The sequence below is a fragment of the Astatotilapia calliptera genome, chromosome 17 (assembly GCF_964374335.1).
Source record: "Astatotilapia calliptera chromosome 17, fAstCal68.1, whole genome shotgun sequence".
Lineage (NCBI taxonomy): Eukaryota > Metazoa > Chordata > Actinopteri > Cichliformes > Cichlidae > Astatotilapia > Astatotilapia calliptera.
The window spans coordinates 36,328,495-36,343,016 of NC_137438.1; the positions used below are offsets into that span (position 1 = coordinate 36,328,495).

The following is a 14,522-nucleotide window of genomic DNA, read 5'->3' on the forward strand; positions in this document are numbered from 1 at the left end:
GGCAACGGGAGGATGCTCTTGTAATTAGAAAGAGTCTTTCTGGAGACTTTCATTCATTCTGTCCCTCAAGTTGGGGGATTCAGAAAACTATAGGCATACGAGATGTGTGGGCTCGTGTATATGCATGTACCTGTCTGTATGTGTCTTGATGATGCTCATCATTGCGAGAGTCGTAGTATTGCTGGATGAAGCCGAAATATTCTTGCCTCTTCCTCTGTAGAACGCTTTCCCTCCTCTCTGCGTTGGCTGGCAGGTAACCCTGATAGACAGAGAGTGAGAAACATACAACATCACCCATTTAAACGTTGATGCAAGTCACACTGTAGATTTGATTTTTCCATTTATCTTCTCAGTTCTTCATATATTCTTGTTTTTGGATCCGACTCAATTCAGTAAGAGTTCAGTTTTGAAGTAAAGTTACAGCTGAAAAAAATGCTGTATTTTAATTCACTTTCTTGCAGACAGCTCAAAGAGAAGATTGATACTACTTTCATGCCTGTGTATTATTGATGAAGCTGAGGCCTGGAGCTGGTTAGCTTAGCTTGAAAAGAACCTATTTGGCTCATTTTCAACTCCAAACTTTTAACTTTGACTTGACTTGAGTGGCTTTGCATAATTCACACTTCAAGATAATCCCAATTTTTCTTATTCTGGGCTTCGGTTCAGCTACCTTTTAGAGCTGCTCTCGCTTTGAGTCATGTTCTTCTCATTGGCTGTCACTCACAAACAGTAGGTTTGAACAGCAGGTTGGCGGGCCTGTTGTACAGCAAGGATAGTCTATGCCTGAGAACATATATTACAGATATCAACTGTTTATTAACGCATAAAGATCCAGGAGTAGAAAAACAACCCATGTGACAGTACGCTTTATTAGGTACACCAGCTCAAATGCTCATTAATATCTAATAAGCTAATTACAAGTAATGCTCTTCTGCCAAGGTATGCAGAGGAAATGAAAATTTAAGCAGCAGAAGACCACACTGGATGCCACTGCTGTTAACTGACAACAGGAAAATGAAGCTACCGTCCACACGGGCTCAACAAAATTGGACAACAGAAGACTGGAAAAACACCGAGTGGTAAGTTGATACTCTTATTCTCAAAATATTAACAAACAGAGGATTGGCTTTAAATGTTAAGGCTGGCCAGAGCTTCACATTTGCCAGATACTCATCTAACTATTACTACGGGCGTGAATTCTACCATTAGCTCAAAATGCTAACTCATTTTGATGCTCACCATGCCTCTTGTAGGATTAGTAGTGAGTAACCAATTCACCTGTCTTTTTCTAATACATGCAAACATGCTTGTCGATTCCACATGGGATTCATTAATTGAGCATATATTCAGGGAGGCCATCTTTCCAGTGTTTAAAAACACACAATGGTTTTAGGTTTCCCATCTCAGTACTATTTGTTTCTGTTAGTACCATTTAATGAGCTTTTATTTTAAAACTTGCTCTCAAAAAAAACTTGCTTTGAGGTTTTTTTGAGCCAAGTTCAATCACAACCCAGACTCCACCACCTGGGACTACATGGTTTGTAAATGATACACTTCACTTTGCAAAGAAAACTTTCTGCTTCCTGCCCAAATGCTTTCTGCTTCTTCAGGGAGTTACCTTTAAATGGGTATTTGTGCGCGTGTGGAGGGGGGTGTTTGTCAGACGGCATATGTGAGCATGCATTTGTGAAAGACTGTATCCTGGTTATGCGGTCAGGCTTATGCAATGAGGAGAAAGTCAGCCCTAAAACGAACAAAAAAAAAATACATCTATTAAAAGTGAGAGCTGGGGCTAGGCGTTCTGAAATATTCAGAGAGTTACAATCTTCAAAACTGAACTCAAACATGACTTCAGGCCCTGAAAACTACTTCCCGTGAGAAAAAGCTGGTTCATCTAGCTGTGAAACATTCAAAGGGTCCCTTTTTATTTTAAAATGACATCTATGAATGAACCATTTTTGCCATTTTTCTCTGAAGAGCTTTGATTATGACAACAGACAAAACGACTGCCTGTTATCAACCGCCTGTTAGATGACAACTAAGCAATCTCAGAGACTGAATAACATCCACCCGCTGCAGGTAAAAGCCCTGTAAGAAATATAATAAATGCGCCTTCAGGTTTTAGATTGTGCTTATTGTGTTGTGTCTGCCTGTTCTTTCTGTGCCTTTGTGGGTTCATGCAAGCTACAGTGGGGCAAAAAAGTATTTAGTCAGCCACCGATTGTGCAAGTTCCCCCACCTAAAATGATGACAGAGGTCAGTAATTTGCACCAGAGGTACACTTCAACTGTGAGAGACAGAATGTGAAAAAAAAATAAATCCATGAATCCACATGGTAGGATTTGTAAAGAATTTATTCGTAAATTAGGGTGGAAAATAAGTATTTGGTCAATAACAAAAATACAACTCAATGCTTTGTAACATAACCTTTGTTGGCAATAACAGAGGTCAAACGTTTACTATAGGTCTTTACCAGGTTTGCACACACAGTAGCTGGTATTTTGGCCCATTCCTCCATGCAGATCTTCTCGAGAGCAGTGATGTTTTGGGGCTGTCGCCGAGCAACACGGACTTTCAACTCCCGCCACAGATTTTCTATGGGGTTGAGGTCTGGAGACTGGCTAGGCCACTCCAGGACTTTCAAATGCTTCTTACGGAGCCACTCCTTTGTTGCCCGGGCGGTGTGTTTTGGATCATTGTCATGTTGGAAGACCCAGCCTCGTTTCATCTTCAAAGTTCTCACTGATGGAAGGAGGTTTTGGCTCAAAATCTCACGATACATGGCCCCATTCATTCTGTCCTTAACACGGATCAGTCGTCCTGTCCCCTTGGCAGAAAAACAGCCCCATAGCATGATGTTTCCACTCCCATGCTTCACAGTAGGTATGGTGTTCTTGGGATGCAACTCAGTATTCTTCTTCCTCCAAACACGACGAGTTGAGTTTATACCAAAAAGTTCTACTTTGGTTTCATCTGACCACATGACATTCTCCCAATCCTCTGCTGTATCATCCATGTGCTCTCTGGCAAACTTCAGACGGGCCTGGACATGCACTGGCTTCAGCAGAGGAACACGTCTGGCACTGCGGGATTTGATTCCCTGCCGTTGTAGTGTGTTACTGATGGTGACCTTTGTTACTTTGGTCCCAGCTCTCTGCAGGTCATTCACCAGGTCCCCCCGTGTGGTTCTGGGATCTTTGCTCACCGTTCTCATGATCATTTTGACCCCACGGGATGAGATCTTGCGTGGAGCCCCAGATCAAGGGAGGTTAACAGTGGTCTTGTATGTCTTCCATTTTCTGATGATTGCTCCCACAGTTGATTTTTTCACACCAAGCTGCTTGCCTATTGTAGATTCACTCTTCCCAGTCTGGTGCAGGTCTACAATACTTTTCCTGGTGTCCTTCGAAAGCTCTTTGGTCTTGGCCATGGCGGAGTTTGGAGTCTGACTGTTTGAGGCTGTGGACAGGTGTCTTTTATACAGATGATGAGTTCAAACAGGTGCCATTCATACAGGTAACAAGTGGGGGACAGAAAAGCTTCTTACAGAAGACGTTACAGGTCTGTGAGAGCCAGAGATTTTCCTTGTTTGAGGTGACCAAATACTTATTTTCCACCCTGATTTACGAATAAATTCTTTACAAATCCTACCATGTGGATTCATGGATTTTTTTTCACATTCTGTCTCTCACAGTTGAAGTGTACCTCTGGTGCAAATTACTGACCTCTGTCATCATTTTAAGTGGGGGAACTTGCACAATCGGTGGCTGACTAAATACTTTTTTGCCCCACTGTATGTTAGGTTAACTGTTGATTGACTGTTAGTGTGAATGTGAGCGTGAATGGTTGGTCTGTCTCTATATGTTAGCCCTGTGACAGACTGGTGTACAGGCTACGGGATATACTCCGCCTCTACCTCTATGACACCCAGGCTCCAGCCGAAGCTTGACCCTGAATTAGACAAACGGTCAAGAAAATGAATGAATGAATGAAATCTTGACTGTAACTCAGATATAGTCACTGCAGTGTTGCCCACCAGTTTCTTCCATGTTCCTATAAGTCTGAATGAGTCTTTGCAAAGAGCACAACTGGAGGGGACTCAACTCAGCTGATAGCCAGAGGTGATTGTATTTTGGTTATATATAGAACAAGGAAAGCTGCTCAGTGCAGAAGTAATAATTGAATGTGAATTTCCACCTATGTAGACAACAGATTTATCAGAGTCAACTGTTGAATAATCAGAAACCAATCGTATCTAATTGCCAAATCGACCCTATTCCATCACAGACCCACTCCGTCTTATGGCAACATTTAAGGCAGGATTTAGAGCATGTTGTTATGCTTGACAATCTCATTTTGCAGCAAATAAATACATAAAATGACTGGCCAGGCTGTTAGTACAGTTAAAACTATAATATTTGTCACATAAATAACAAAGGCAAGGGCTTCCAGACAGCCATGCTCCTAATAATGCAGAACTTTGTTAGCGTTTAACCATGACGATTATATAAAAATCCTGTTCAGCTACAGACTGAAACTGTTCTTATAGCAGGCTGTAAACATGATTATTTCTACTGTAGAGTTGGGCACTCTAACATCAGGTCTGTGGGGGCTGAGCCCCAGTGGGCCACTAGAAGAACTCAAGTTTTCTGTGAGTGATGAGTTTGCTTCTTCGTGACCACTAAGTCAGCATATCTCACTAAAGAAGACCATGATGTGTTACTAAATGATCCTGAAAGCTAGCAAGTGGATTTTTGCCCTTATATTGTTACACTGACGTGGCTGCGGCTCAGGTGGTCGAGTGAATGGATGAATGAGTGAATTAGTGACCCACTGTAAAGCCCTTTGTGGAACAGATAAGGTTAAAAGGTTCCATATGAGTGCAGAGCACTTAGCATTTAAGTACAGACCATATGCTGCTCCCATAGGTCAGGACTAAAACTCCCTAAATCTTACAAAGATGCCTTTCCTGTAAATATTTCAGCAAACAGCTGCTCTCGTGCACGGATTTGTCATCACTTCCAATTAAAATGAGCATATTTGGCTGCTGATCACACGCAAGTTAGAGCAACTGTGTCTTGGACTGGCTTTAGTGGAATCCCCATCAAATTAAATTCATCTACCTGCTCCAAAAGAGTCGGAAAATCAGAACAGGCCCTAAAACGCGGGTGTTCACTGTGTGTTCATCATCAATGTGTGTCTGTCTGTGATGCTGTTGTCATTCGTTTCAGGAAGCGGGAAGCCATTTTTTGGAAATATGCGGGCAAGCAGACAAACGCACACAAACCATCAATTTTGAGCAACTGTCTACAAGACAGTCAATAAGTGTAGTGACAAAAGTTTCTCTTTCATTTGTTTTCTGTTCAATCCTACAAAGACAAGGCCCCAAGAGAAGTCTGCAGAGTCTAGAGGATTGTCTGCAGCACAATAACTTTGCCTGCAAAAAGCTGAACACACACACACCTGGCAAGCACAAACACTGAGAACAGTTAAACTTAGCTGTAAAATATATTATAGAACAGTTATATTATAATGTGAACATATATATGCGCACACACTCTTAAATCAGAAACATTCTTCTCACGTGTTTCTCGTGACCTGTGACATTTTTAATTCCCTGCAGCAACATAAATCCAGTGAAGCACTGCCCTGCTTCTTACTCATCCACCCGACTGTCAATGCTCAGTCGGTGCTGCCACTCATCCAGACAGTCACATTTGTGCCAACATGACTCCCCCACCCAACCCAGATCCCTGACAACACACACACACATGGTCTCTGCCAATATGTCCATGCGTCACATGTTGAAACTGCTCCACATGCAAACGCACACACTTGTATACACACAAACACAAATCAGTACAGGGCAGCTACAAAGCAATGGGCTCAGACATTAGGTGCACTCTGCCAAATGAGGGACTGTGTGTGTGTGTGTGTGTGTGTGTGTGTGTGTGTGTGTGTGTGTGTGTGTGTGTGTGTGTGTGTGTGTGTGTGTGTGTGTGTTGAAGGTTAATGGACAGCTTAGTGGAGGTCAATCACACTGCAGCTGTATTACTGCTCGATAGGAGAGCAGGACACACACATGGGAGGATTTGACAAATATAGAGGAGACCCAAACACGACTATACATGTATTGTAAAATGAAATCACAGTGACAATTACTAATTCACATGACCAGTTAAAACATATCTGCCATCTGACCTAAATGATAAGCATCTCCGTCTCCAATTACGAAGGCACTGTGCAAAAAAAAAAACCAAAAAAAAAACCACAGTGCTAACACAAGTGATGGACTAGTGTTTTGTCTACACATAACGTAAAACTTAGCAAACAATCAGCAGCCAGGTCTTATAGAGCAACGGTCCAAAACCCCCAGGCCACAGACCCGTACCGGTCTGTGAGTCCGCGAGTTGATGCTCGGGTGTGAAATTTATGGTTTTTAGGGTCCATCCATTCGCTTCCGCGTATCCGTTTCAGGGTCGTGGGGAGCGCTGGAGCCAATCCCAGCTGTCATAGGGCAAGAGGCAGGGTACACCCTGGACAGGCTGCCAGTCTATCACAGGGCTGACACAGAGATTCACTCCCGTATTCACACCTAGTGGCAATTTGGATTATCCAATTAACCTATCCCCACAAGCTGCATGTCTTTGGACGGTGGGAGGAAGCCGGAGTACCCGGAGGGAACACACGCAAACACGGGGAGAACATGCAAACTCCACACAGAAAGACCCCGGCCTGATCGTGGAATTGAACTCAGGACCTTTTTTCTGTGCGGCAGCAGTGCTAACCACCGTGTCACCGTGCTGCCCTTTCAAACGTATTATTATTTTTTAATTGTTTTTATCGTTAACTCTGTTTCCCTGGGTCTTTTCCTGTGTTATGAATAAATCTTGTATTTATCTATGAAAATATTGTTGGACATAAACTGGTCCATGGCGCAAAAAAGTTTGAGGACCGCTGTTATAGACTGATGACAAGTTTAGTTCAAATTGCCATCAATATGTACGGAGAAGAGGTACAGTAAGTGCGTTTCTAGAGCCATCTGTCAAACATGGTGGATCTGTGATGGTTTGGGACTGCATTTCAGCCAGTGGTGGTGGGAATCTTATCAAAATTGACAGAATTATGAACATAGGAACATACAGTAAAAACACACAGTGGAACACCATCAGTCATGGATTGGCCTGCCCAGAGCCTGCACCTCGACACTGTTAAAGCAGTGTGGGATCATGTTGACAGAGAACAGAACAAAAGGCAGAAACATCCTTTGAATCTCCTTCAAGAAGCCCAGAGAACAAGAAAGCTTGTCTGAGAGTTCCGGCTGTGTATTTCCATTTATGTCTGCACAATTAATCACTGCACCAATTTGTAATTTCCCCAAAGTAAAGGAACAAATAAATGACCAAAGCCTTTTGCACCATCCTGTAAATGTAAATGTTTTAGAGTTAGTTGAAGGAAAGGGATGCAGAGAGCACAAGCAGCTCGCCTTCTTTTAGAAAGCAGAAAACTCAAGAGCACTTATGCTCGAATCTGACAAATATTTTATTTAATTTGTGATCTACTTGTTTTTTTTCTTGTTTTTTTTTTTTAAGGAGATTTTAAGAAGACAGATGGGAGACTGACAGCGAGGCATAAATGCACGAGAGCTCTACGTGTCCTGCCAGTGGTGCAAAATGTAGCTCCTGCCTCTGTTAATCAGTCTACATAAACCTCATCTCTTCCTCTCTTCATTCTTAATGCATCAATCTACTCTTCCTCCCGTGGATCCTCCACTTCAGTAAACTCTGTCTTCCAAAAAAAAAAAGACCAGGGGAAATATGCTTGGGGAATCCATTTGGGGAATTTAAATGAAATTGTTGGAGGGTTTTTTATACCAAGTCTCCTCTCTAAATTGATTTCTACTTAGAAGGAGCACATTATTCTAGAAGGAGACCAAAATAAACTGTCCCACTGCAAGCATGGCAGAAGTTGAACAAACAAAACTTTACTTTCTGTGTTTAAATGCTTGTTTTTCTGCATGTCCACATTTTTCTATAAACACAATGTGAGTTTTTCAGTGCTTCGTGGCAACATCTGAGGAATTTGGAAACCTCCAACTGAAAAATCAATGTAATACGCTGACTCACTGCCTATCAACTACAGATATCAAACCCTTCAATCATCAGGGATTCAATATTCTACTGATCCAAAATTCTACTGCATGATATTCATTATTAATTACCTACACAATCCTTTCCTCACATCTCTTTATTAACCTCTGACTGATGGAAGACTTGCTGTTGGAGGACAAATGCAATTGAGTTTGTCGTGATACTACGCTACGTGAGCACCAATAGTGCATTATAGTGTAATGAGGACAAGTACTGGTGTACATTCCCTGCAAACACAAACGCAGACAGCACAGGTCCTTAGTCAAAAAACCTTTGCTATATAACCGTTGAGCCACAGCCTGATGTTTTACAGGGCTTGTACTGCAGCTCCAGCAGACATGTGCTCCACTCTTTCAGCGACAGGAAGTTCTAAACAAGCAACATGGAAGGTAAGACTGATGACAGCCCAGCAGGTTCTGCAGGACTTTGACCTAAAAAAAAAAAAAAATGGATGGCAGTATGTAGGCTGTGTCACAGTCAGCTGGCATTTAACCACTGTGTAAACACAAATGCAAAATTTATGGGTAATATTAACATCGTCCCATAGATTTATAGCATGTTATAAAGGAAATTAGTCCCCAAGAACATTGCTGCCACAGATGTGGTACTTCTGCTACTGAACCAGAACCTTTGGAGCCTGATGCCTGTAGACAGAATCCTGTCATTGCTTCATAAAATTGAGATCTTTGGAGTTTAGAGGTTAGATCTTCGAGCCATATCGAAACAGTTTTTGTAGACCATAAGTCCATAATGCCATTGCAACTGGGCACATGATTGGTTTTAGGTGGGTCACAGGTGACCAAGTACCAGCCACACATATGCCAGGACACAAATGTGTCTACTAGTACGTACTCGGCTCGGTTAGCTTCAGTTTTAGCTGTTTTCCATAACATTTGAGTACCACCTTGAACTGGGTGGGGTTGTTGTAGCAACGTGGCATGAAGGTTCCTTGACATCATTTGTATGTGACACACACACACACAACACAAGCGCCAAGCTACCATGGTATGGTGTTTCATTGCATGAAAACGTCTGCACCTCATGGTTGATTTGTATGTACACGTTTTCCTTGTTGCCAGGTTTCTCATGACTTATCCAGCAACGTCACTCCCTGACAAATCAGAAGCATGCAGTCTGTTGATGTCACATTTTTGGCTAGACTCCGCTTGCTAGGAGCCCCAAGTCAAATAGGTACTAAAAAGTCCTGGTACCAGGTACTACCACCTAATGGAAAATCCTAAAAACCGAGTGGAGTTGAGTCAATTCGAGTAGGTGCTAGTGCAAAAGAGGCAAAAGATTTCCTGCATTATAGTAAGATGAGATCAGTGATGTTTAGGGCTGTTCGATATAACGATATATATCTTTTTTTTTTTTTTCCATTGTTTTGATGGTCACTGTAGAATTAATTTGTTAAAGTGCTCTCTCTCTTATATTTAAAAGAACCACACTACGGACAGACAAGCGACTGTTTTTATGCATTGTCGTTAGCAACAACGATCGCGTGACTCCACCGTCCGCTTGTTTATTTTCCACATGAAACTTTCACAATAAAACTGAAGATCCTGTTGAGATCTTTCAAAATAAAATGAATTACATGAAATAGTATGCAGAGTGTTTACGGATGAGAGGCCAAAAAGAGCCATCAGCTTCGTCCATCAGTCAGAACACCTGACACCAGGTACATGACGACCAGCTGAAAACACTTCATGCAAGTCGAGATGCCCGAGATTCACAGAATTTACAGAAAATGCAACATTTTTGTGATATATATCGTTGTCGGGATGATAAATGTCTTTTATCGGGATATGAAATATTGCACAGCCCTCGTGATGTTGACTTCACCGCTCAGTAGTTTTAATATTGTGATCGAATGGTGCAATCCATAACTGGAAAAGACACAACACGGCAGATTAGCAAATAGCATTACGTTTTATTCATGACTAATGAGAGCACATCTTTAAAGATTTGGAGCAGAGAACGTGCAAAATGCATATTTCACCTCAAATATTAGACATATACAACTCAACATTTTTCATGTCCTGGTCATGAATCTATTAACTAAAAGCAACTCGCCCTGTCTCGTTAGTTAATATTAGCATGGCTCTCACTTTTGAATGAGGCAGAATGGAACAAAATGTTCTAGCGAGCTGAAGTGCCCGTAAGGTTGATCGTAAGTTAGCCCCAAATGAAGAAAAGCACTGCTTTCTCCTTCTTTTAAGCACTATAATTACATGTAGTGTAGTAAAGTTTAACATAACCTGTAAATCTGTCCCCTCTCCCACTGCCTTGATATATCTCATATAACCCTTTAGCCTTATCAATATTTCCACAGCCAGTTAGTTTTCTCCTCTCCCGCCACTTCACATTTAACAGCCACACTCCATTAACAAATGTACATATTGCCACAGGCTGACATTCTTTCACAAAGCAGGAAAGCCATTTAATTTCTTTCTCCTTCAGGCTCAGACACCAAATGCTCTTTAAACAAATGAAATAAGACGGTATTATTTCTGAAATAATAGGAAGTTTAACTGGATGCCACGGGCAACCTGTGGAGCATCTTGCAAATAGTGAAGGGAGGTAGAGGGAGCTATCCAGTGAGGCTAGAAATTGGCCCTCTCTTTTGTAGCCTGGTTTCAAGATTTTGTTTGCCTGATTCTTCATTTCCACTGCGGTTAATAACAGGCAAGACAGTTATGGACGATTTCTGTGATGTGGTGGTAAATGCAGCCCGTTGGGGGAGCATTAGCGAGCTCTGACTGCAGTGGGAAAACTTGTTTCTTGCTTTTGTCAAGTAAAGAAGAGTGCAGCTCAAGCATGCCTGCTGGAGGGGAAGAGGAAAAAAAAAATCAAATAAGTTAGTGCACGCTGGTGAGCAGGAGAAGGGCACAAGGGACGCCACTGGAGTGAAGTTTTATTAGGTGCCTCAGCCAAGTTTATGGAATACAGCGTGGGCTGTGAGTCTCACTGTCTGTGTGTGTGTGTGTGTGTGTGTGTGTGTGTGTGTGTGTGTGTGTGTGTGTGTGTGTGTGTGTGTGTGTGTGTGTGTGTGTGTACCAGACAGAGAATAGATTTTTTGAGGCTGATCCCTCCTATCTATTTCTTCATTGGATCATACCACAGGCAGGACAGAAAAAGCAGTCAAGTGTTATGACACCTCAGACGATATTAGTGCTTCTGACACTTTGCACACTTTTTTACTTTCATCCAAACCTTAGATTTAACCCTGGGACAGTTCACCCCTCAAGAGGCTACAAGATCTGGTTTTCTACAAGACCTTGAGAGGTGAAGTAGAGATCCATTCATAAGCGTAAACAGTTGGGGGGGGGGGGGGGGGGGGGGTTGCTTTGAGTCTAATGTCGACATCCTTTGCTCACACCGACATCTATTTGAGAAACAAATGGAAAAACTTAAGAAATAATAAGCATGTGAATATTAAAGGAAGCTTCCTGGATTCGGTTGTATTTTATTACAAATTCTTCCACTGCTAGGTAATTGTCAATCTGATTGTTTGTTAGAACTATTGCAAATGAATATGAGTAAGTTTGCTGAGATATAACAAGCTACAACCTATGGTGCTGAAAATGATGCTAAAAACAATAAGTGCAGTTTCTTCAATGACCATTTGAGGCAGACTGATACCATAGACTAGCATGGTAAAATGCACAACAGCCACAAAACTCACGTTTATGTGCTGTTAAATAAAGCAGTTCTGGCCACTGTAGTTAATTTCTCCATTTATAAAGACTACTCAGTACTTGTTTTTTGAATAAGTCACAAATTTGGATTTAGCAAGAATAATTTTGAAGGAAACAGGTTATCTGGGGTGATTTGTGACTGAAGGATAGCAGCAAAAGTGAAAACATGGTAGTAATACCTGCCACGGTTATAGGGTTTGGACACAGTGACACAGACAAAAATGGAGGCTGAGCTGATGATTTTCATTGGCGGTGAGCAGAATGGAAAGGACTAAAAAAAATGAGTAGATCAGAGAGACAGCTCAGGTTACGTAGTTTGGCGACACACTAAGAGAGGCAAGGGGGAGACTGTTTTATACATGTGCAGTGGAGGGGTCTACTGGACAAAGGATGTTGAAGATGGAGCTGCCAGACAGAAGGAAAAGAGGAAAAACCTCAGAGAAGATTCATGGATGAAATGAAGGAGAGGGTTGGTGTGACAGCAGATAGGGACAGGGTGAGATAGAAGCAGATGATCTGCTATGGAAACCCCTAAAGGGAGGAGCCAAAAGAAGAAGCCAAAGATAAAGTTAGGGGTGCGCTCGCTTTGACAAGTGTTGCAACACTGGAGGCTGTAACTGGCAGCAGGCTGCTTGGCCTGGCTTCTGTTTGTTTTGAGCCTCTGTTTTGGACCTCTCTATCGTGTTTCTGGAGCTGGTGCATTTTGGAGCAGTTTGATGGAATTACCAAACAAATAAAACAGCACTAATTAGCACTAATTAGCACTACGTACGCACGCAGCTCCACATACATCTCACTTTGATTTTAAGTGGGCTGGACAAGTGAAGCTCTCCTTTCTGTCAGTGGAAAGAACTTTACCTACACACTTAATCCCTTGTGCTTATATGATAATGTAAGAAAAAGAAATGCGATTTTAACATTGCATCGGTTTTTCCACATGACAAAGAAATGGTGGTGTGGTAAATGAAAGAAATCTTTCAGCATCTGAGCTTAAATTGCAAGGAATAAATATGTAAAATTACAGAAAAACAAAATCCTGTTAGCCCATTGTCCAGATGTTCCTGTAATTATAAAAACAGAAAGTTTCTGTTAGAAAATGCCCTTTTTTTGAGGACCCACTGTAAAAAACAGAAAGTCAACTGTGGAATAAAAAGAAACTTTTTCTGTTATTTAATTGTTTATAACACATAATTATTTTGGTGTAGAATAAACGGCCATGGGGGAGGTCTACATTAGCAGGAAAAGTTGCAAAACCTATTAAAATACAGTGATAAAATGAATGCCTACTTTCACATCTTTCACAGTATCCTGTGGGCCAGATTGAAGTCTTTGTCCTTGGACCTCATGTTGTGAAACATGAGGACTAGCAGTCAACACATTTTGCCTAACTTATAAAGGATCAACTGTTGGAGACACAATCTCTGGGAGTATTGCATCATTAAAGACATTCAATGTAAAAACCTTGGCCAAAGCAAAATATAGTGCATTAAACATTATAGTTCATATTGCTGATGACTTAACACTTTATCCTTTCTTCACCCTTCAAAACAAAAAACCACGATGTTACAAAAATCAATGCCAAGTCCAGAGATGTATGAGTAATCTTACTTTACCAATAACCATCTTTTATATACAGCCATGAGAAAAGATACTGACTGTGACTAAGCGAGAACCTGCTTTTCTTCAGTGTCACAGCAATCCAAACACAGTCATATATATTTTAGCAGGAAGAACCTGATGTAGCAATTTGGTGCCAATATGAAAAAAATGTAATTAGATTTTTCTGTTACAGCTGTCAAACCATAAGGCACTGAGTGCTGTGTAACAGGGGCAGGAGAACTTGTGGAGGAGGGATCATTTCTACAGCATCCAGCAACAGTTTCTCTTTTCCATTTAATTTCTCCAACTCTTCAACCTTTTCAGTTTTGAATCCTTCATGTTCTGTTTTTTTTTATAATATATTTCCTTGCCATCCACACAATCCCCACCTCTGCTAGCTCTATCTTTTTCTCCCCAGGGAAGCAGGGTGGTGCAATCATTGTTTAAACACACCACAGGGCAGTTGTTCTTTGCACGCCCAAACTTTGCTGCAGTCTTCACTTTACATATATATATTTATACACATATATATATACATACAGACACACATACAGCTTGTATGCATGCATGTTTACACTGTGCATGGAGACACAGAAAGATGCTAATTCAATAAATTAACTCTGCGGTACCTTAGTACACTAAAAGTCCTGAGGTGCCCCCCTCCTCTCTTCTGTCTGACTGCCTGCATTACAGTCATTGCTGTGCAACTTCATACAGTGTTATGAGCCTTTACATCAGTTGAGTACCAAACAAAGCGGCCATTAATGGTTAAAGCACCCAGTTGGTAACCTCCCAATACCAAAAAAGAAAACCAACTCACAAACAGGCACGCACACACACACACATATATACACGCACGCGTGCGCACACACACACCTTTAATGACATCTTTTCTGCGGCACATTAACTATTGTGCGGTAATTAATGGGAAAGTCATGGTGTTCAAAAAGCCAGTCTTCTCTCTGCAGACTAGAAGCTGTTCACCACAACAATGGCTTAATGAGTAAACACACCGTGCGTCTCATGAATAAATTATTTGTGCCTTGCAATTAATTTTCCCTATTGAAGCTTGGAG

General features: G+C 41.5%; 1 protein-coding gene across 2 annotated transcripts in view; it reads right to left on the minus strand.

The window, feature by feature from the left end:
• The window catches only part of tbc1d22a (TBC1 domain family, member 22a), a 162,648-nt gene that overhangs the window by 107,885 nt on the left and 40,241 nt on the right, over window positions 1–14,522 (minus strand). For both annotated transcript variants that reach the window (XM_026147265.2, XM_026147266.2), the window contains exon 7: window positions 131–259. In XM_026147265.2, coding sequence (XP_026003050.1) covers window positions 131–259 — 129 coding nt within the window. The remainder of the gene's footprint in view (window positions 1–130; window positions 260–14,522) is intronic.